The sequence below is a fragment of the Plodia interpunctella genome, chromosome 5 (genome assembly GCF_027563975.2).
Source record: "Plodia interpunctella isolate USDA-ARS_2022_Savannah chromosome 5, ilPloInte3.2, whole genome shotgun sequence".
Taxonomy (NCBI): domain Eukaryota; kingdom Metazoa; phylum Arthropoda; class Insecta; order Lepidoptera; family Pyralidae; genus Plodia; species Plodia interpunctella.
The window spans coordinates 3643412-3665036 of NC_071298.1; the positions used below are offsets into that span (position 1 = coordinate 3643412).

Here is a 21625-nt window from a genome sequence, read left to right on the forward strand (position 1 = left end):
TCATTGAACACATGACAAACACAGGGCGTCACGTAGTCAAGCATGCGCCAATTTTATCTATCTACCAACGCACGTGTTATTGGTGCCCATCCGTCCATCCGTCAGTATTACACATACATTCTCACGAGTTAAAGCATGTATAGTAGGTATCCTTACTTCTCGGCATGATACTTGCATGAACGCTTACAGTAGTAGGTAAGTACTATGTTAATTTGTGTATATTGCACTTTCTTGTTTTATAAGTTGCTTTTAATTATGACAAGGATCGGCTAATTCATATTCATAGGCTAAGAAGTCGCCCCACCGCATATCACAAGATCTGTGGATATTCCTGTTAGATTTTTTGATTCGGAAACTTTTTGCACGTTAGGAAATTTTCAGAGAATACGACATGGCCAATGTGATTTAGTCCTTTTGTAAGTAATGATTCATATAGAATTAATAAAGGTCTTTGCTCAAATATCGCTTTATTATTGAATAAAAATGGACACAGGTCCTAAACAGAAGAGAGAAATCAATCCACGTTACAAAGCAAATATATTTTCCATTTTAACTTTTGGGTAAGTAAGTATGTATAAACGCAACAGGTACATTTATATTCTTAAGAAATCAAATCCACAAATAAGTAACCAAAATTAATTATAGTGATATAATAATTGTTAATCCTGCCGACAGATTTACGTTAGAAACATTCAAACTAGGATACAACCGAGATATCAGGGAAAATGATTTGTATGCACCTTTACCTGAACACAGATCTGATATTTTGGGTAGGTTCAACGTTTTCCAGTAATTATATAAGTACCTAGTATTAATTAGATGTCATCCAGATAAAAGATTAGTTATATTCCAACCAATAATTATATATTAACGAAGGTGATGCAATTCAACGAACATGGGAAAATGAAGTGGAAGATTGTAGCCGCAGTCTCAGAGAACGAAAGCCAAGCCTGTGGAAAGTCCTTTTAAAAGTATTTGGATGCGAGATGATGTTATACGGCTTGGTATTGGCTTCTATGGAGTTTATTATCAGGTTTTAAAATTTTATTAGTCAAGCGGATTCTGCTATGATATCTATCGTCCAAAAAATGTCGTGTATGCAGTAGGTGGCACACACGATGTTTTACCGCTATAGGTATGCACGTACATACACTTACATTTTTAATTCAGTAAAGAGGCCCAGACATATTGGATTCTCGCTTAGGCGGAAAGTATTTTGAACATAATCAACAATTATTTAGTGTTCGCAATCGCGAATAGGTAAGAATTAGGTAAAAATTGATGAATATAACAGCATAGAAATTGTATTACAGCGACATCTTATTTAAAACTATGTGTATTGTAGATTGCAACAACCGTTGTTTCTTGGTCTCCTACTGCGATATTACAGCCCTGTTCAAGAAGAGCGAAATGAGACGTAAGTGATGCGATAGATTTATTTAAACATCCTTATTAGCAGTAGCAACAAACAGTGCTCCATTTCGTGCCAATTATAGTACAATCAGTATATAGGTAATCAGAATAAAAATAACATCTAAGTAGTGGCACATGCCACTACTTAGATGTTTTTTTTATTCTGATTAACATTATTTTGATTTTATCTTTATTCTTTCAACAGCATTCACTCAACCTATCTTTCTCGCCTTTTTTCGTACTATGACGTTCACGCCAACGTCACGTGGGGGGAAGCCGTGTTCTTCGCTTTTGGAGTAGTTTTCTGCAGTGCCATCAACGTTTTCGTAGCCCATCCCTTCATGATGGGCGTCATGCATATCGGTATGAAAATGCGAGTCGGTGTATGCAGTCTTATTTACAGAAAGGTGCCTTGTGTATTTACATTGGTTGTTCTTTGCTTCCTTGGTTTGTCATATTGAGATATTAATTACCTACAATTTTCCAGGCACTAAAAGTGAGTCTCCAGGCTCTGTCTGAAAATGATGGTGGAATGGTAGTCAACTTAATGGCAAATGACGTCAATCGGTTCGATACGGGACCTCTTTTTGCCCATTACCTCTGGATTGGGCCAATTGAGATTATTGTGAGTGATATGGTTGGAATATCAAATTGTCATATTGATCATGCTGCTTTTCAATTGTTAGTTGTGTGAAAATATTTTGTTTTAGTTGATGACAATATATTTATATCGTGAACTAGGAATGCCTGCCATTTACGGATCCTTGGTTATTATTGCTATGATCCCGTTTCAAAGTTTGTATTTTTTATTACAATAACAATATTCAACAATATCTGATCCATTTGTTATGATTCATTTATTACAACAATTTCAGTATTTCTGGGCACACAAACCTCTATCTACAGAAAAGGAACGGCTTTAAAAACTGATGAAAGAGTAAGATTGATGAAAGAAATCATAATGGGTATGGAAGTTATAAAAATGTATACTTGGGAACAGCCATTTCAAAACCTTATAGCCAGTATAAGACGGTAAGATCTGCGAGTAATAGTTGAATTTTTGAAGTCCAACTACGCCGTCAAAAACACCGTCATACAGCTATAGCCTTCGAATTTCGCAACTCATGGCTCTGTTTGCCCCGCAAGGTATAAGGTATAAAGATGTGATACTGTGTCTGTAAAACTAAATAAAAATTGTAGATCCATATAATTTCAGCAACGAAATCTACTATATAAAGATGACGTCATACATCCGCGGTGTGGTACTGTCGTTCATAATGTTCACCTCGCGCTTCGCAATCTTCATTGCCGTGCTGCTATACGTCTCCTTCGTGAGCCGCATCACCGTCGAAAATGTCTTCTTCCTCACCTGCTACTACAACATCTTGAAACAAACCATGACGTTGTACTTTCCGCAAGCCGTTGGCCAGGTAAATTCTCGGGTGTCTTAATTTACAAAAATGACATTGTGTCATGTTATGGCTACATGCATCAGTGGTAGACAAAAAGAACAACCGTTAATATAACCTAAAAATAAATAATTATTCACCAAGATACGAAGCAATGTGATGAAAAATTCAATATAAACTTAAATCTGGTATCCGTATCCAACTTGACTTTTAAGTTAACTTTGCCTATTTGTAGCAATGATATCTAAAATCGTACTAACTATACATATAGGCAGTATAGATAAATTTAGTGTTTATTTAGTGTTGCGATTTATCTGTGACTGCAGATAGCAGAATTGAACGTGGCAATACAAAGAATAAGAGACTACTTACTCAGTGAAGAATGCGAACTCCCTTCAAAAGAAGGCTCTGTAGAGAGAGTATCAATAAGCCGACCTAAGAAAAAAGTTACCATTATTGGTAAGGACCTGTAGAAAGTTTATGAGGAAGATTATGTGAACGTCTAGTTGTCTAATGAACTATATTTTTGTTATTCTTTCAGTAGAACCAATTATAGCTCCAAATCGAACCAATAATGATGAACTACCTAGCACGAGCCAGAATAAACCTATGGATAAAAGTAAAGTGTTATATCCAACTTATAATATTCAACTTATAAAAAAATACATAGATAAACTCAATTTCAATTTTAGATCGAATCCACGGGGCCGTTATTACATTCACGAACGCTTGCAGCCGATGGATTAAATCTTCAGGAAAAGACGATGTGAAATGCTTAAACATTAAAGTAAGATTATCCCAATAATATGGTAATGAAATTGAATTTCATCACTTACATATATGTCACGTAAATGTTAAGTTTGAACGGCCTATCGAAGATGGAATTATGAAATAGAGGCTTTTTTATTGTAGATTTTGTCCGAATCACTGACTACAATTGTTGGAGGAGTTGGTTCTGGAAAATCGACGATATTGCATATGATCTTGGGCGAACTACCTTGCTCTAGTGGCAGCGTGGAGACCATCGGGTCCGTCAGCTATGCAAGCCAAGATCCTTGGCTCTTTGTTGGTGAGAGGGGGAAAACTTTATTTATGAAAGTATTGTTTAAATTTTAACAAAACATTACCAAATAAAATGTCACTAAATAAATTGAACCGATTTGCAGGGTCTGTTCGCCAGAATATCCTTTTCGGACAACCTTTCAAAAGAAATCGTTACATGGAAGTATGTAAAGTATGCGCATTGGAAAGAGACATATCTCTGTTCCCTCACGGAGACAAAACTGTTGTAGGCGAGCGAGGGGTCTCCCTTAGCGGAGGTCAACGCGCGAGGATCAACTTGGCTAGAGCCGTATATAAAGAAGTAACTTCTTCAAATGATATTTCATTACTACTTGTTATGTAAGTAGAAAATTTAAAAAATAATAATTTTCAGGCTGATATCTATTTGCTGGATGATCCATTATCAGCTGTGGATACACAAGTCGCTAAACATATTTTTGAAAAATGCATCAAAAAGTAAGTACGAGAGTACCTATACCCATCGTATATAAAACAATTTAAGTTCAATGCTAATATTTTGTTCTTTTTCAAGGTATTTGGAAGATAAGACAGTAATATTAGTAACTCATCAGTTGCAGTTTATAAAATCAGTGGAGCAGATAGTTGTTATGGAAAAAGGAAAAGTTCTTGCAGAAGGCAACTACAAGGAGCTGCAAGTAAGACCAGACCAAATTTAATAAACTGTCATTGGTTCAAAGTTAAATAGCGTCTTTGTTTTAGGAGCAAGAGCTGAAGATATTCGAAATGATGGAGACCAACCGGCGGGAAGTCCACGAAGATGACAGCACCAGCATACAACAAAGCACTTCCGTCAGTCAACCTAGTACTATTAGCAAACGGGCATGGTCGGCTGTTTTAGAAACCAGCATATCAGTAAGTTAAAAAATCCTTTTTTTTTTTGGAAATATAATGTTTTAATTTGGCTAGTAAGAATAAACACAAACTATTTCAGTTTAACAGTACATACCTGTCTATCGACTATCAGTAGTAGAAGTATATTTCAGGAACAAAAGCAAGAAGCAGAGATTCAGACGTCAGGTCGCGTACATGGCTCGGTTTACCAAGAATACTTCATGACAGCAGCGTCATGCCCGCTGGTCTCCTTCGTCTGCTTCCTGTTTCTTCTAGCCCAAGCCTGCGCCAGCGCTTGCGACTATTGGATAAGCCGATGGTATTTTCACTTTCATTATTAGCCACTATCTTATTTCCATATTTGCCTATTTTTTTTAACCGTCGATTTTATATTTTAATTATTTCTTCTTCTCTTATCTTTCCTTGTCATTTACAGGAGTAATGTAGAAGATAAATTGACTGGGGATACCACGTTGGACAACATTATATGGTCAGAACAAGGACTAGGACGGAAACAGTTTTGTTTGATTTTCGGCGCGATCACGGTGGCTACTATCATAGTTGCGTTAATTCGGGCCTTCTCGTTCTTTTCTTTGTGCATGAAGTCATCAATCGCGTAAGCGTTATGGATTATATATTTCCTCATATTTATGTTTCTTTCTTCACTTTCTTCCCTCGTTTTGCTTTACAGTAGTTACATATAAGCATTCCCAATATTTTGCATATTTTCATAAGTTCTTTTTACAGGCTACACGATATGATGTTCGAGGCAATTTCGCGTTCACCTATGAGTTTTTTCCACACAAACCCATCAGGCAGGGTTTTAAACCGCTTCAGTAAAGACATGGGAGCAGTTGATGAGCTATTACCTCAAGCGATGATTGATTGTTTCCAGGTAAGAAGCGAGTAACTATTATTTTGGTCAAGATCACAGATTATTATAATACTTCCAGGAGTCGAGGTATTTGTCCATTATGTATGCTTTAGTTTATAGTACAGCATTGAACGTAATTCTGTTTCAGATAATCCTTAATTTGATTGGTGTCATCATAGTGATTCTGCTGACTGATATCGCTCTTTTAATACCGATATTTACCGCTCTTATAATATTTTACATATTACGGACCGTTTACATAAAAACTACTGGCGCTGTAAAACGATTGGAAGGAATAAGTATATATAGCATCCCTTTTTCATGCTCATTTACAAATATGGCTAACTAGAATTATTTCCTTCAGAAATTTCATTAAATTATTCGAATCATTTTATATACCAAGGATAAGTATATAGATTACCGGACTCCGACATTTTTTGAACATAATATAGAGAATAAATTAAAATATTCACCCTGCTGCAGTCTTGCTTGCCACGCTAGTTTCCATTTTCACATCTCACCACTTGACCGCCAGCTCGCAGTCCCGTGTTCAGTCACATCAACGCCACCGTGATGGGCCTGGCCACCATTCGCTCGTACGGCGCCGAACTCCTCTTGGCCGTGGAGTTCGACCGCCACCAGGACTTGCACAGCGCCGCTTGGTACCTCTTCATCACGTGCAGTCGCGCTTTCGGCTACTTCCTCGACTGCATCTGTCTGCTCTTCATTATCTGCGTCACATTCAGCTGTTTAATGAAAACTGGTGAATAGTCATTAACATGATAAATCTAATATTTTTATGTGTATATCAAATACACTATCTAATTAATTATATCATTTATCACATTAATTATGTCATTTATTATGTATATAAAACGCTTTGTAATTTTTATTTTATTTATTTAGGACACAAAAACGATTGTACAGGAGATGAACTTAGATAATCTTTATTAAATATGTGAATACTTATACAACCAGCAATATTATCCTCAAATTGCATTAATGTATTACAGAGTAATTGTAACGCACAAAACAAAGCTAACACACATCCATACATTGAACATAACATAACAAATCTACACATTGACTAACGTGAATAAGACTACAAAAAAAAAACTGAATTAGATTTCAAAAATATTTATAGTCATGATACCTTTTTTAAATAAAGGCAGTGATAAAGCAAATATATCCTATTATTATATAAGTCTAACCTTATCTCCGCTCCTGTAATCCGTAGGCCGTTAACTAAGTACCGCAAAATGCGTTTTCGCGAAACCATAAATAAGAAATTGCCTGAATTAGATTTAACTAAAAATCCTAATGAACATTATAATAAGATTTTTAATACAGTGGAAACAGAATTCAAAAAAACTTTTCCTCTTAAGACCTTTAATAATAAAGTGAAACTTAAATTTTGCGATTGGGCTACAAATGGTATTTATATTAGCAGAAACAAGTTGTATGAACTTTATGGTCAAAAACAGTATAATTTTAATGCGGAATTTATATCATATGTTAAACGTTACTCTAAAACTTTTAAAAAGGTATGTTCAACAGCAAAATCTTTATATTTAACTTATAAAATAAAAAATTCTAATGACAAAATCAAAACAGCTTGGTCAATCATTAATAAAGAAACCGGCAAGTTTAACCCACGCGACAACAATATTTCTTTAAAAATTGGTGATAAAACCATTAATTCAAATGACGAAGTGGCCAACGAATTCAATAACTTCTTTGCCAATATTTCTAAAAATATTACGGGCTCCCTTTCGTCTTGTCCCAGTGCTGCAGATGATTTATTAAAAAGAAATGCCTCAGATCCTAAATCTACCTTCCGATTTAGACATATTTCTCCTGAAGAATTATTATCTGCTTACAAAGCACTCAACATGAAAAATACAGAGGATCTGTGGGGTATATCTGTCTCAGTGCTTAGCACTATTATTGATCTGATTGCTCCCCACTTAACTATTATATTCAATAATTGCATCTCAGATGGAGTTTTCCCTGACCTCATGAAAATCAGCAAAATTATACCTCTTTTCAAACAGGGCGCTAAAAACGATCCCACTAATTACAGACCCATTTCTATTCTACCTGCATTAAGTAAAATTTTTGAAAAGCTAATTTTAACTCAATTAGTTTCTTATTTTAACATAAACAAAATATTACACAATAGTCAATTCGGTTTCACTAAAGGTCGTTCCACTACTGATGCAGCAGCCACTCTAGTTGGAATTATCAATGATGCTTGGGAAGCCGGACAGGATGTTATAGGTGTATTTTGTGACCTTTCAAAAGCTTTTGACTGTGTCGACCACAACATACTGAAAAATAAGCTTAAATTCTATGGTGTCACTGGAGCGGCCCTTGATGTACTATCTTCTTACTTAGACAATAGAACTCAGAAAGTAGAAATTAATAGAGCAGCCTCTAACAGCGCTCCTGTGCACATGGGCGTGCCTCAAGGCTCCATTATTGGTCCTTTTCTATTTCTAGTTTATATAAATGATCTTCCTTGTCTTGCCCAACAATTGTGTGATGTAATTTTATTTGCTGACGACACGTCACTACTGTTTAAAGTTGATAGAAAAAGTAGAAATTATAACAATGTAAGCAACATTATGTCACTTGTGCTTGAATGGTTTACAACTAATAACCTGGCTTTAAACACAGACAAGACCAAGTGTATTAAGTTCTCTCTTTCAAACGCACCCCAACTTGATATTCCTTTAGTAGTTAATGGTAAAGTATTAGAATGGGTACACAGTGCCAAGTTCTTGGGCATTACTGTGGATAGTAAGTTTAAGTGGGATAAACATATTGAAATCACGGCCAAAAAACTTAGTTCGGCAGCTTTTGCAGTGAGAAGGATCAGACAGTGTACAAACATCGAAACAGCTAGGCTCGTGTATTACAGCTACTTTCATAGCATAATGTCCTACGGATTATTGTTATGGGGTAATGCAGCTGACATAGGAAAAATTTTTGTTTTACAGAAACGAGCAATTCGTTTTATTTATGGGCTTAAGCCACGGGATTCCTTGCGAGAATTATTCAAATCGATAAATATTATGACTGTTGCATCTCAGTACATCTTCGACGTACTTATTTTTGTTAAATCTAACTTACACCTGTATAAAACATTGAGCGATGTTAACAGTGTAGTCACTCGTAATAGGCATAAACTTTGTATGAACAGATTCCGACTTAAAAAGGTTAGGCGGTCTTTCGTGGGTCAAAGTGTTAAATTGTTCAATAAACTCCCTGTAGAGGCTATTAACTTGCCAATGCCAAAATTTAAATCATATATTAAAAATGCTTTAATGGCTAATGCTTATTACACGATTAGCGACTATTTAAATGATAAAAAACCTTGGACCCTTCCTAAAACTTCCACCTCTCACACTTGATTTTTTTTTTTTTTATTATTATTTATATATTTTCTTGACATGTTTATTACATATATTTTGACATTTATTGTAAAACATATACGTGATTTGTGATCTCCAAGTGTCTGAAAGTAACATAGGTATCTATTATGTTAGATTATGGAGATCGAATATGTCATGCACATTCAAATGGTCAAACCGGTAGCGGCATCGTGGATCGGGTCGGGAGGTTCCCTCTATTGTGGTTGAGCTTCGCGATGTCACTCTGTCACTCTGTCACAATGTCACTCACGCGTCAACTCGTGAACGGGTGCTGCCGGGGGAACTGGTCAGCTCGATCTTTTATTAAAAGTTTTTTTTTTGTTTGGTTAATTATACATATATATATAAGTATATATATATTTTCCTTTCATCAGTACTTGATCACAATCATAATATGTTTCAGTATACCTTTTGACCATGTACTTTATTATGTACTTAATGTTATATTACTGATAAAAAATTATAACAAAAAAATTATACATAAATTTATATATAAAAAATGGTAAGCCCTTCTGGCATAATAGGGACCAACACTGTTTGAATGAGTTTCTTTCGGCATTTCTTCTCAGCAGTGGTCGTTCCGAAATGCTAGTAGTTTGTAGCTTTGGTAAACATCATTTAATTTAGATTATGACGTGAAAAAGTGCCTGTGAAGGCCTAATTTCTGAATAAATGATTTGATTTTGATTTTGATTTTGATATCTACACCCGTAAAATGGTCATTGTACGATTGCATGAGGCGGTGCAATGGTAATCTTTGAACGTACACAAAAATTTGTACTTATTCAGCGAGTATTTCCGTACAAATGGCTAATGAAGTTACTATATTTAAAGAAAAGTCAGCAGAAAATTCTTATAAATATGTTGTGAATACAGAAATGGAGGGCAGTCAAATAGGCCTGGCGATCACTCAGTCGATATCGCTGACTGGCATCTTCCAGTGGGGCATGCGGCAGTCGGCCGAGATGGAGAACCAGATGACCAGCGTCGAGAGAGTGCTGGATTACACCAAGTTACACCGGGAGCCTGCGCTCATTACTGTAAAGAATTTGTTCTCCCTCATAAGTAAAAGTCCCTAGTAATTAGTTTGTTTGACAAAGGACGTTTGTATATGGCTAAAATGAAGCATAATTTCAGGTTATTATTTATATGTTATCCCAAAAACACCTTTTGACGTCTCCTAGTAGATACCATAAACCAAATGTACCTATTCTGTTGTAGCCTGAAGAAAAGCGACCACCGCCCGGTTGGCCCAAAGAAGGTGCCATAAACTTCCAGAATCTCAGCCTGAAATATATATCCGATGGAAGTTATGTCTTACACAAATTAACGTTTCAAATCAAACCTCAGGAGAAGGTAAGGTGTCCATTTTTACTTATATTTACACCTGCTTTAGTTAGTTCAAATGTACAAATGGAATACACAGGGTCATGAATCAATGATCTGGCACCTATTTAGGTATACTGAATCAATACAATACCGCACTGTTATAAATATAGTTATCATTTCACAGATCGGAATAGTGGGTCGTACAGGGGCGGGCAAATCTTCCATAATACAGGCATTATTCAGATTGGCATACTTGGAAGGAACCATCTTGATAGACGATGTGGACATCTCCACGCTCGGCCTTCACGACTTGAGGAAGAAAATTTCTATTATTCCACAGGTAACTTAACGACTTGGATTTACCGTAAAATTGAGTGTGGCTCTTGTCGGAGTAGTCCTTCCATTATTCTGTCTACATTGCCCTTTCACTCCTATGAAATCACGTTCACTTTTTTCTTTCTTTCTTCATTAGTGATAAAATTACTGTGCAGAGATGAGATATTTTATATCTTAGGAACCAGTACTATTCAGTGGTACGTTGAGGAAGAATTTGGATCCTTTCAACAACTATCCGGATAGCGTGCTGCTGAATGCGCTGTACAATGTTGAGATGCAGATGGATCTAGAGGGTGCAGGTAACATAACATTCATGTCGATCACTAGGTAGTTGCCCACATTACATTTTTAAAAGATTTTTACAAATTCAGTCTATTTAAAATGGAATAAGTACATTTCGAATCCATTGTTTAATTCGCAAAAAATGCGATTTAAAAAATTCAAAGAATTTTCCCGTTGGTATTTGTATTTTATCCCAATCATATCCGCACGTGTGACAGGGCTAACACGAGTGAATACGTCGCTAGACGCATTGGTGTAGTCAATGGTTAATTTTCAAAGAAAACCAACGCACAAGTTCACAATACAAACGTTAAATTAGCGTCGAATTCACGCGCTGTCATTTGTTTCAGACATGCTCTACTACCCAGTGGCGGAAGGCGGTGGTAACTTCAGCGTGGGCGAACGCCAGCTAGTGTGCTTGGCGCGCGCCATCGTCAACAACGACCGCATCCTGGTGCTGGACGAGGCGACCGCGAACGTGGACGCGCAGACCGACGCTCTCATCCAGACCGCCATCAGAGAACACTTCAACCACTGCACTGTGCTCACGGTTGCGCATAGGTTGAACACCGTCATTGACTCTGATAAGGTATTCGTTGTGTTCTAAAGGTATGGTGAGATGATCCGGTCGGAAGTCGTATTTATATCATAATAATAGACAGGCAGTAATTTCCAGCTGATGCGACTATCCCTGGTACAAAATTTAAATCTTCAGGTAAATGTATTCCATTTTTGATACTGAGGTAACTAGCTGATGACTTAGACTAACACATAGGGTACTTTTTGTTCGGAAAGTTCGCGATTCCCGAAGGATTTGGTCAAAAAGTTGAATAATTAATGGCTCTTTATAAAGTAGATGACGCTACTGTGTATAAAATTAAAAACACTTAAATAACGTTAGATAGAACTTTAACTTTAGAGACACGATCAGGAATCTGAAATGGAACTGAGTAGGACACCTGGAGTAAAGCACTGACTGAGTGGTGGCCTAGGACGGGTGAAAGAAGTGTTGTACGACCTGCAATGAGATAGACGGACGATATAATGAAACTCGCAGGTCGTACGTGGATGAAAGAGCCATAGGACAGATAATGATGGCGTACGCGAAATGAAGCTATACCAGTGGGTGGAAAGGGGCAGAAATGATGAATGATAAAATATTTTTGCTAGATTCTAGTACTGGACGCCGGCAAGCTGATAGAGTTCGACCACCCGCATAAGTTGCTGCAGAACAAGAAGGGCGCCTTCCGGAGAATGGTGGCCGAGACTGGACCCACCATGGCGCAGCTCCTGCACCAGCAAGCGGCACAGGTCATTTGAACTTTTGAAAATATATAATATAATCTTGATCAAAAATGTACTTTGCGATCTTCTTTGATCTATATAGCCATGCCCAATTGACGTCGTTTTGACGTCCGTCGACAGACAACGTGTCAAAACTTATCGAAACAACGAACGCACGACTAGGCAATGGAACATGGTCAGAGGTGGTAAATTTTTCTCTAATAATTTCTATCAAATGTTTATTGTCATAACGTGTTTGTATCATCCTGGACCATTTAATACGCAACGTCAGTTTTGGCAATATTAAGATTTGGTTTTGCCTTGGACTTCTCCATTTTACAGACTAGCTAGGGTCATCATCGGATGCAGTACTTCCAACTTTCGACTAGACTAGACAATGCAATACATTCTTATATTTTCTTCCAGAGCTATAAGAAGACGGAGGCGAAGTGATAAAATGTTTTTGAAAATATATTTTATTATAAAATATTTTATATTTAATATTAATTACATATTACAATAAATAACATATTTATACACATAACGTTTTAACTTAATAAAATACAAGATGACGTAATAATAACATAATAAGCATATTGGATTTGATTATAATAACGTTAATATTACACAGTCTCCATATTGCAGTTAAGGCTAGCTAGTTGCAGTTCCATCCGCTTTTTGAAGCCCTCTAGAAGAGTATCCATTAGCCTAAAACAATAACATTTTTATTGATCCCTGCCAGACTTAGTGATCGAAAATCTAAAAAAAAATGTAAAAAGTATACTTACTTTTTGTCTTCCTCGGATTCTAGCGGAGGCATTCTTGCAAGTGCCTCCATTAGGTAGTTCCTATGGAACAAAACAATGTATATTTAGCACAAATTAATTAATTTACTTTAGGGAAAGCGAACCTGTGACATAACATAATGTGAAAGTCTGTGAACATAGATATTTATTATTTATTCACACAAAAAGTAATGAGGGGATTTCAATGAAGCGAGCGAATTCTCATAGATATCTCTACTTTCTACTTCAAAAAAATGAAATATTGCATGTGAATATATGATGGATGCGGTTGTAACTATGCATTACATTTTTTTGGTTTCAAAATTTATTCGAAAGAAAGCAAGTTTCACAAGTTGGATGTTCTACGAACACCCTCGTCAGAATCAGTTGTCGGTATAGTGAGTGTGAGCACTGACTCCGCCTTCCCGGAGAGATGGTGCGCGAGCGCTCGTCGCAGCACAACACACTCGAGGCGCGCGCGCAGCGAGCGCTCGCCGCCGCGCGCGCTCGCCAGCCGCGCCAGCTCCTCGCACACCGTCTCGCTGATGTCGCGCATGTAGCGGGAGCACACCGGACCGCATACGCTGTCCACCTGACATTAAACAATCAAACTTTCGAATAACAAGATAGAATTTCGGAAAAATAATTCCGGGTTATATTCTACCCATGTACTGAGCTTCGTCGTATATTTCCAAAATAAGTTTGTAACCGGTCAATCACTAAAAGATTTCCCAAGTAAATCTGATTACTAATTCAAAATTCTAATCTATCTGAGGGCATGGCAGTGCAGTGTAAACAGTCGGCGTATTTGAGAACCTGGATAGATTGATAACATTCAATAATTTCAATTCGTCTACTAAGCTATAAACATACATGAACCCCAACATTTCAAACATAGATTATTTGTCGAAAGTTGTCCGAAGTTAGGCGAAATCAAAGTCTCACGATTTCGACACTGATACGCTCACTCGGTCACTGATCATCAAAATAGAAGATAGGTAGAAATAACATTAATTTGTAAATAATAACAACACATACACATTCTAAATACAAAAAACACGAAAAATACAAACAAAAAATAAACAGAGAAGCTTAAAAATAATAACTGTCCGTGTTGCAGAAAAATAAATCATCTGACTGGACCGATTATTATGAAATTTGGTACGCGGGTAGAATATAACCTGGAATAATTTCCACAGGAGCAAAGCCCCGGGGCGCGGCTTCTAGTCACATATGTGTTTATAAGGCCATTACAGCCGTTCAAAAATTGCCATAGCGGACGGTATTTCACGTCCACAAGGCGGGGTATTGGTAAAGTTTTCAACTAGCAATAATCGCACCTCGGATTAACCTCATTGGTTACGATATTGCCTCTGCGCAAAGTTAATTGGAACAGCAGCCGTCAAATGGTATGACCAATTTTTTGCGACACTTCATAGCGCGTTTTAAAATTGAACAGCGCCATCTAGTGGCCTAATAAGCAACTATCACGTAGAGTTCTTTTGTATTCATGCGATGACCATGAATATAAAAGAACCCTCCCCTCTAGAACCACACACCTTTTGTGCATCCATTGCTTTTATATAAAAACTTAATTAAAGGTTCCTTCGTTTTATGATTGGTAATTTCGTCAAAAATTCCATGTGTTCCAAAACACCAAGTTTCATCATGAATGTATTGTAAAACTTGAGATTTAGACATTAAATTGTACCTTTTAAATATAATTCTATATAATTCTGGAATCTCATTCCGTGTGTGTTTCCGCCCTAAAATAGGGCCACTTCGTCCACACACAAACGTTGGTTGACGCCAGGGCGGTCGTAAAATCATAGTCAAATCTTCCAAATGTAATAGTAATGCAGTCAGGGTGTAATAATACGCATATTATGTACGTAGAAACTCTTGAATCATTTTATAAACTCGCAATAGATCTAAGCATACATAGGGACAGACAGCGGGAAGCGACTTTGTTTTATACTATGTAATGATTGTAATGAAGAACAAACCTCGGCATGTACCGCAATGAGATTGTTGATGATCTCGTAGACGTAGGGCCGCACGTCCTGCACTCGCTCGTGGTCCTGCATGCTGTGCCGGCCCATGTACATGCTGGGCTCGATGGTGCCCACCAGTGGGTCACCCTTGTGCTCCAGGTACGTGTCCGCTATGGTGCCCTCCAGCTCTGCCAGGGCTCGCTTCGTGGCTTCCAGCGCTTCTGTTGGCTGCGGCAGCTCGAAACTAAAATGTGATGTTAGTTCTTTTTGAAAAATTCAACGAAGTATTACTGTTTTACTTTTGATTAGAATACTTTTTGGTTGTCCATTATGGTAATATGACATTTTCAATATATATTTTTTTAAATTATCTGATAAAATTTACACAATTTATTATAGTGCTCCTGGTGTGAAAGAGTCTTTCGCGATAATAAGTTTCGCGTCGCATTTGTACAGTACGTAACAGATTCAGTGTCGTCACGTGAAATTATTGTTACGAAACTAATTACGAGCCACTAGTGTTGTAATGCAGTAATCTAGTAGTTTGTAGCTTTCGTAAATATTGTTTAATTTTGAAAATATGACGTAAAAAGTGCCTGTGAAAGCCTAATTTCTGAATAAATTATTTGATTTTGATAAAGAGTTTATTAAGGAGTGTGTCACGTGGTCGCGGTGACGCTCACCTGCGGAAGGCAGTGGCGAGCGCCGGCAGCAGCTGACGACGCGAGTAGAGCGCGTCGGCGCCGGCGACCAGCAGCTGCTGCTGGCGCCCGCGCGGCGTCGCCTCCTCCTCCTCCACGCACTGCTCCAGGGCTACCGACAGGCTGCTGTTGTTGAACTCCTGAAAATACATACTAATATTATAAAGAGAAAAGAATTGTATTTTTGTTTGTAATGGATAAACAATAGATATAGGCAGAACCTTCAGGAGTGACTAGGCTTCTTTTTATTATGGGCTTTTACACGAGCAAAGCCGGGTCAAGCCGATAGTAATTCGTATTTTCATTGATTTTAACATGTTTACTCGAAGAAAATTTTAAACACATTGTTATAAAATTCTGATGGAAACACTAAATAAAAATCTTGATACAAAATATATATATATATATATATATATATATATATATATATATATATATATATATATATATATATATATAAATAAATATATTCTTATATATTTGTCTACTCTTTCATATAATAAACAAAATGCTAACGAAAAGCTATATAGTTTCTATATAAATACTCCATCGACTCACTTGATCGTGTTTGGGCAATGCTAATTCCCTTAGCACGGCAACGTACGCCAGTAGTATCTGCTGCGTGTGTTTCTGCAGGACGCCGGTCGTTTCTGATTGGTCCTCGAACAAAGCGCTTTCGCGGCGACCGCTCGATAGCACGCACTTGTGTATAGAGGATAGGGCTTCTGACATGTAAGTCTCCAGGAGATGCGGCTGAAAAAATTGTTAACTATGTTGAATAAAATTAATGTTTTTCAATAAAATATATAATTACTAGCTTTTCCGCGCGGCTTCACTCGCGTGAGTTTCCCACGGGAACATTTATTTTTCCGGGATAACAGGTATCGTATAAGCAAGTAAAACGTGAAAGGTAACAAACAACTTTAATTTCGCTTTTATAATACTAGTTAGTCATGCATGATCTAATTGATAAAACTATACCTATATCACATGACAAAGGTAATTATATAAGTATAAAAATGAATACAAAAATATTGGTTGAAAATGACAAGAGATAATCATGCATATGCTTTATTTATTCAATAAAATTGGAAACATACAGTCTGTCAAGAAAGTGAAGAAAAGGGATTTTTTAAACGACCTAAATTTTTTTGCTATTATAATACCAAATATAATGGTCAAGATTGGTTGATAAATGCCCAGTGTTGCCAGCCAACAGGAGACTGGGCTCTCATTTATTTTCATCACTTGACAGATTGTAAACTTTTATGATAACACTGACCGTATTTGCAGAAACTATTTTTTTACCAATGGAATAAAAAAACAATTTTCAAGTTGTTCCGGTTTTAAACTTTCTGTGGAATTTGCAATATGATGACTGGCAGCTTACAAAAAATGACTTACGAGGTTAGTGATAGCGCCGTAGTCGGAGTACTCCTCGATCTTCCACGTCTCCTTGTCGCGGAGCCCCTTGACTTTCTTCAGCGCTCGTTGGAGAAACATGGTCATGCCGTGCACGCGGTAATCGAATATCACCTTCTCCACTACGCTCAAAGGCTGAAATTGTACAAGATTTTTGAAATCGAAGGAAAATATGGATATTGTATTATTTAAGGTACAGAATGTTACCTTTGTGATTTTTTTTTTGTTAAAAATGTCATTGAATTTATAGTATTGGCAGGAAATTTTAGAGCACCCCGTTTATTGGGAAACTAGTTAGATATGGTATTAGTGATGCGTGAGTCCTACGACTCTTATCATGTTATACTATTGTAAACATATTTTTTATGTATAGTACAGTAATTATTTATTACCTTAAAAAGATTAAAATTCATATCGAAAGGGACATTTTGGTTTGGTGACGTAACGATATTACATATTTTGACACAATGCACAAGCTGTTTAGTATAGTGGGCAAACGACCATGCGGTTTGCCTGATGGTGAGCAAACATCGTACGTTTGCTCACCATCAGGCATGCTCGTCGCAAGTGGGCTACGGCCCATCATCGAACATCCAGCTCGAGCAAGGAATCAAGCACCTCTTTCAAAGACCATGGTTCCTTTGGTCTTTGAAAGAGGTGCTTGATTCAAATGAAACATCATAAAAGAATATTCTCATATAGTCAATACCTGTTTAGGCAGGTCGAGTTTGAGCAGGGAGTCGAGCGCCTCCCGCAGATGTCGCAGGTTGGCGCAGAGGCGCGCGCGCAGCGTGTCGTGCGACGCCGCGCCGCCGCCCAGCAGGCAGCCCCGCATGTCGCTCGAGAACCGCTCCACCACCAAGATTATCATCTCCTGGTAACGCATTCAAACAGATACAGTCTTCTTCTTGACCATTTTCCAACTCGTGTGTGATTCAGTATGGTGACTCCTTCCTTCCACTTAGTCTTCTATCCATACTTTCTTTAAAGCAATCCATCCACATTTTCTTTGGTTTTCTATTCACTAATACATTTAAAAACAACAAATAGAGTGCTAAAATACATATCCCTAAGGGACAGAACCAAGAGTTTCTAAACTGGAAGATCACATTTAGCTGTATGTTGGGCTTATTGGTGGAATTTTGCGGCAGTGTGCAGCAGCCTCACCTTGAACTGAGCGTGTCTGTGCGGCAGCTGCGGCTCGCCTCCCAGCTCGCGGGCGAAGTAGCGGCGCGCGAGTGGCCACAACGCGTTGAGCGAGGCGGACAGAGCCCCGCACGCGGCTCCGCACCAATCAGAACGGACCGCGCTCCAACAACCTTCGCTCTCGGTCTCCTTTGTCTTGCGTTTACCTTTATAGAAGTTATATAAGATGATAATAGGTTTTTCGATGTACATTGCTGGTCTTTCTTAACTGTAAAAAAGTCACAAACTACGCATTGTACATTCGTGCCGGCGTCTGAATTATCATTACCTACACTGTTACCAGCCGTAACAGCAAGCAACCGGGAATACGCTCTGACGAGAGCGAGTATTAGATATTTCCCTCAATTTCTTGCGATGTTGGTTTTGTGAAATTGAATTTCTCAAAATAAAATAGTAGTCACCTTTTTCTCCACTCTCAAGTTCCTCTTTACGCTTGAAGTGTTCCTTGACCTTTTCCATGAGGTTCATGAGGTACTCCTTGCGGCACGTGATGGCCTCCCACGCCGCGTCGCCCTCCCAATTCAAACTCACTAGTAATCTGGTTTTTGGAAATAAATATGTGTGAAATGTATTATTGCACCCTTTTAGGGACACTTACCCCGTCTCATTCATAAAAAAAGAATACTTTAAGCTAAAGTATGTTTTATCACTATCACACTTTACAATATTGACAAGACTAAACATACTTTAACTTTTTCATAAATAACAGGGTTATTATATACAGTGGAAGACATGATTAAAAAGTGTTTTATTTAGTGACCACCAACAGGTTAAAATTCATCTGGACTCAATAATAGTTTATTTGTTTATGAAATAGTCAAAATTGTTATTTTCGTAATTGTAGATAATATATAATGAAACATTACCTTATATACTTTGTCTGTTCCTGTACATTGATAGGCATAGTTTTCAGTCTTATATACAGCTTTTCTTTCAAATCCTCTATCTTCTTATCAATCTCAGCTAAGATTTTCTGGAAGAGCTATAAAATATTTTTTGTAATTATATATCAATATTTTAAAAAAGCGTATTAAGTAAATATGCCAAGATTGATGTAAATAACAGCATACCTTAACATCAGTATTCCCAAAGAGATTTTTCACTCTGGTGTAATCATTTACAACCAAATCATACTCCTTCTTTCGTATATTGTTGTCTATAGAAGCTGGCAGTTGAAACAGGAATTTGTGTCGCATGAGCAAAGACAGCGCTTCGCGCGTCTTATCAGCATTTTCTTTGCGAGATAATATCTCAGAGAATAAAGAATCTGCTAAGGTTATAGATTCTGAAAATAAATGAATTATTTCAAGATATTTAATGTGCAAGAATTATCTGTCAATTGATTTTGATAGAAAATTTTAAAAAGCACAATTACATTCCTACCTTCTATTGCAGCTTGCAAACTTGGTAAAGGCTCTTTTCCATTCTTTCTCTGGTCTTCCTCATACATGTTCTTCAGGAGAACAAGTCTATCCAACTGATCCATTACAGCACCAGTGTTGGCCTTTAGAAAGCTTAATTGTCCTTCTTTTTGACTTTCAACCTGAAACATAAATGGCCTCTGAGAACTTCTCTTCAAAATTGGTGATAAAAATACAACAAATTAGCAATTAACATTTTAATTACACAAGCAAATTTAATATGTATTTAAGCAAATTATATAGTGAAGCCAGTGCTTAATAACAGTTTATTGGATTTAAAAGTATTTTACATAGAGGTTACAATAAATTAAAGGCTTCCTTTTCTTTACCTTCCTCTGCAAAAAGACCATTCCAGCCTTCAAATCTTCAAAAGAAGTGTTACTTTGGTGCTCCAACAAGTACCATCCTGGGTGGAAGTTTTCATCTGTCAATTTTCCAGATCTAAAAAAGATGTATGTTTTCTTGTAAATCAGTATTACACACCCATAGCATTAGTTACTTTCATTACATAAGTATTTCATTTATTTAATACTAAAAATAATTAATGTGCTTGTAATACACACTTAATAAACATTATATTACAGTCATACCCATCTGGAAATAATTCATGCAAATCTTCTTCTGGAAACTTGCAGTCGTCTCCTTCTGTAGACAGCCCCAGAGGATCTGGTGGGGTGTAAGCTGTAGGGGACATGGGTCTCCGACCCCATGGCACAGAGGGAGGTGCTGCTTCCTCCACCCACACTGCACTTTCTTTGACCGGACCCACAGATTCATGGTATCCTAATAAACATTGAAAAACATGTGTTACCTATTTAATACTTTTTCCAAAATTTTCATTTCATTAAGGAACCACAAATTATAAAGAATATCTACTATAGAAATAATACAGTTTTTTAATTGTAATTATTTTTGTGAAAAATATTGGGTACTAAAAACAGCTATATAACTTTTTAAATTTATGATTCAACTACATTAGTATTTACCTCTGAACTGCACTGTTGATGTTCCCTCGCCTCCTGACTTGGTAGTGACTATAATGTCCCCCCGACCTTTACATGGGCCTGAACGGGCCACTATTTTATTTTTGCTCTTCCATTCCGCTGACAACAGACAGTCACACCCACAGATTTTCAGTCCTATAAAAGAAATTATAATATATATATTTATGTCCATCTTATCTAATCATTCATTCTGAAAACAAATCATGAAAAACTGTACCAACGCCCACTTCACAACTACAAAAGTATGGATTACGACGCTACATAGTGGCCGAATAACGTAAAGTGTCCACGTATTTAACTTATTTTTTTCTTTACTTTACTTCTTATATGTTTGAAAACGATGTAAATACATACCAATTAAGTCAATTGCAGAAGTGCCCAAAAATTCGCCACGAATCGTAACTCTGGTACCCGGAGGTCCCTCTTTAGGTGATATACCAGTTACTACAGGTGGTGGGCCCATGATTCAAAGATAAGTATAAGCAGCTAACAATAGTAGAAACTATGTTTTATCTAATATCCACAAATAATATTATGATAAATAAATACACATCTGTCACAATCACACAATCAATCACAAAATAAAAACACCGAATTGACTTGACATAAGCCAATGCCATTTTTCAATCTACACTTTGGTTGGTGGTGTCTCTATGGTACAGACATAGGGCGGAGAGCCCTGTGAAAAACGATTATTTATCGATAGTGTCGATACCGAAAATCCAACCGTCAGTGCTGCCAACTTAATAATAGGAAATAGAGCTTTTGTCTATGGTAGCCATAGAGAAAAGACTAACGTCAAAGATTTAATATC

At 37.1% G+C, this 21625-nt stretch overlaps 2 protein-coding genes and 1 non-coding gene across 8 annotated transcripts; 1 reads left to right on the plus strand and 2 right to left on the minus strand.

Annotated features, from left to right (window-relative positions):
* Window positions 1-120: 120 nt before the first annotated feature.
* On the plus strand, window positions 121-12827 carry LOC128669675 (ATP-binding cassette sub-family C member 4-like). Of its 6 annotated transcripts, none has more exons than XM_053744657.2 (29): window positions 237-560; window positions 676-770; window positions 877-1033; window positions 1346-1417; window positions 1619-1820; window positions 1901-2038; window positions 2124-2208; window positions 2289-2445; window positions 2630-2843; window positions 3149-3281; window positions 3364-3441; window positions 3515-3609; window positions 3735-3891; window positions 3989-4185; window positions 4258-4340; window positions 4417-4540; window positions 4605-4757; window positions 4889-5055; window positions 5173-5352; window positions 5484-5631; window positions 5759-5909; window positions 6146-6373; window positions 9924-10087; window positions 10269-10403; window positions 10561-10716; window positions 10891-11011; window positions 11345-11583; window positions 12165-12305; window positions 12705-12826. In XM_053744657.2, exons 1-29 carry the CDS (start codon window positions 484-486, stop codon window positions 12729-12731), a joined length of 4074 nt encoding a protein of 1357 aa, XP_053600632.1. In that variant the 5' UTR covers window positions 237-483; the 3' UTR covers window positions 12732-12826. The 6 variants fall into 6 exon arrangements, with proteins under 6 accessions (XP_053600635.1, XP_053600634.1, XP_053600632.1 ...); XM_053744658.2 differs by having other exon boundaries at window positions 3367-3441; XM_053744659.2 differs by lacking the exon at window positions 1346-1417 and having other exon boundaries at window positions 236-560; window positions 12705-12827.
* Window positions 12789-21433, minus strand: Sec5 (Secretory 5). The gene is made up of 17 exons (XM_053744663.2): window positions 21166-21433; window positions 20794-20946; window positions 20398-20590; window positions 20137-20248; window positions 19770-19929; window positions 19457-19671; window positions 19253-19368; window positions 18788-18924; window positions 18348-18532; window positions 17890-18054; window positions 17163-17315; window positions 16317-16511; window positions 15741-15898; window positions 15070-15301; window positions 13480-13655; window positions 13067-13126; window positions 12789-12986 (listed from the first exon to the last, which is right to left on the minus strand). The coding sequence occupies exons 1-17, from the start codon at window positions 21272-21274 to the stop codon at window positions 12902-12904; spliced, it is 2604 nt and encodes an 867-aa protein (XP_053600638.1). The 5' UTR covers window positions 21275-21433; the 3' UTR covers window positions 12789-12901.
* Window positions 14310-14448, minus strand: LOC128670452 (U4 spliceosomal RNA). Its single transcript, XR_008404768.1, has one exon. It is a non-coding gene; the product is annotated as a U4 spliceosomal RNA (small nuclear RNA).
* Window positions 21434-21625: the final 192 nt, after the last annotated feature.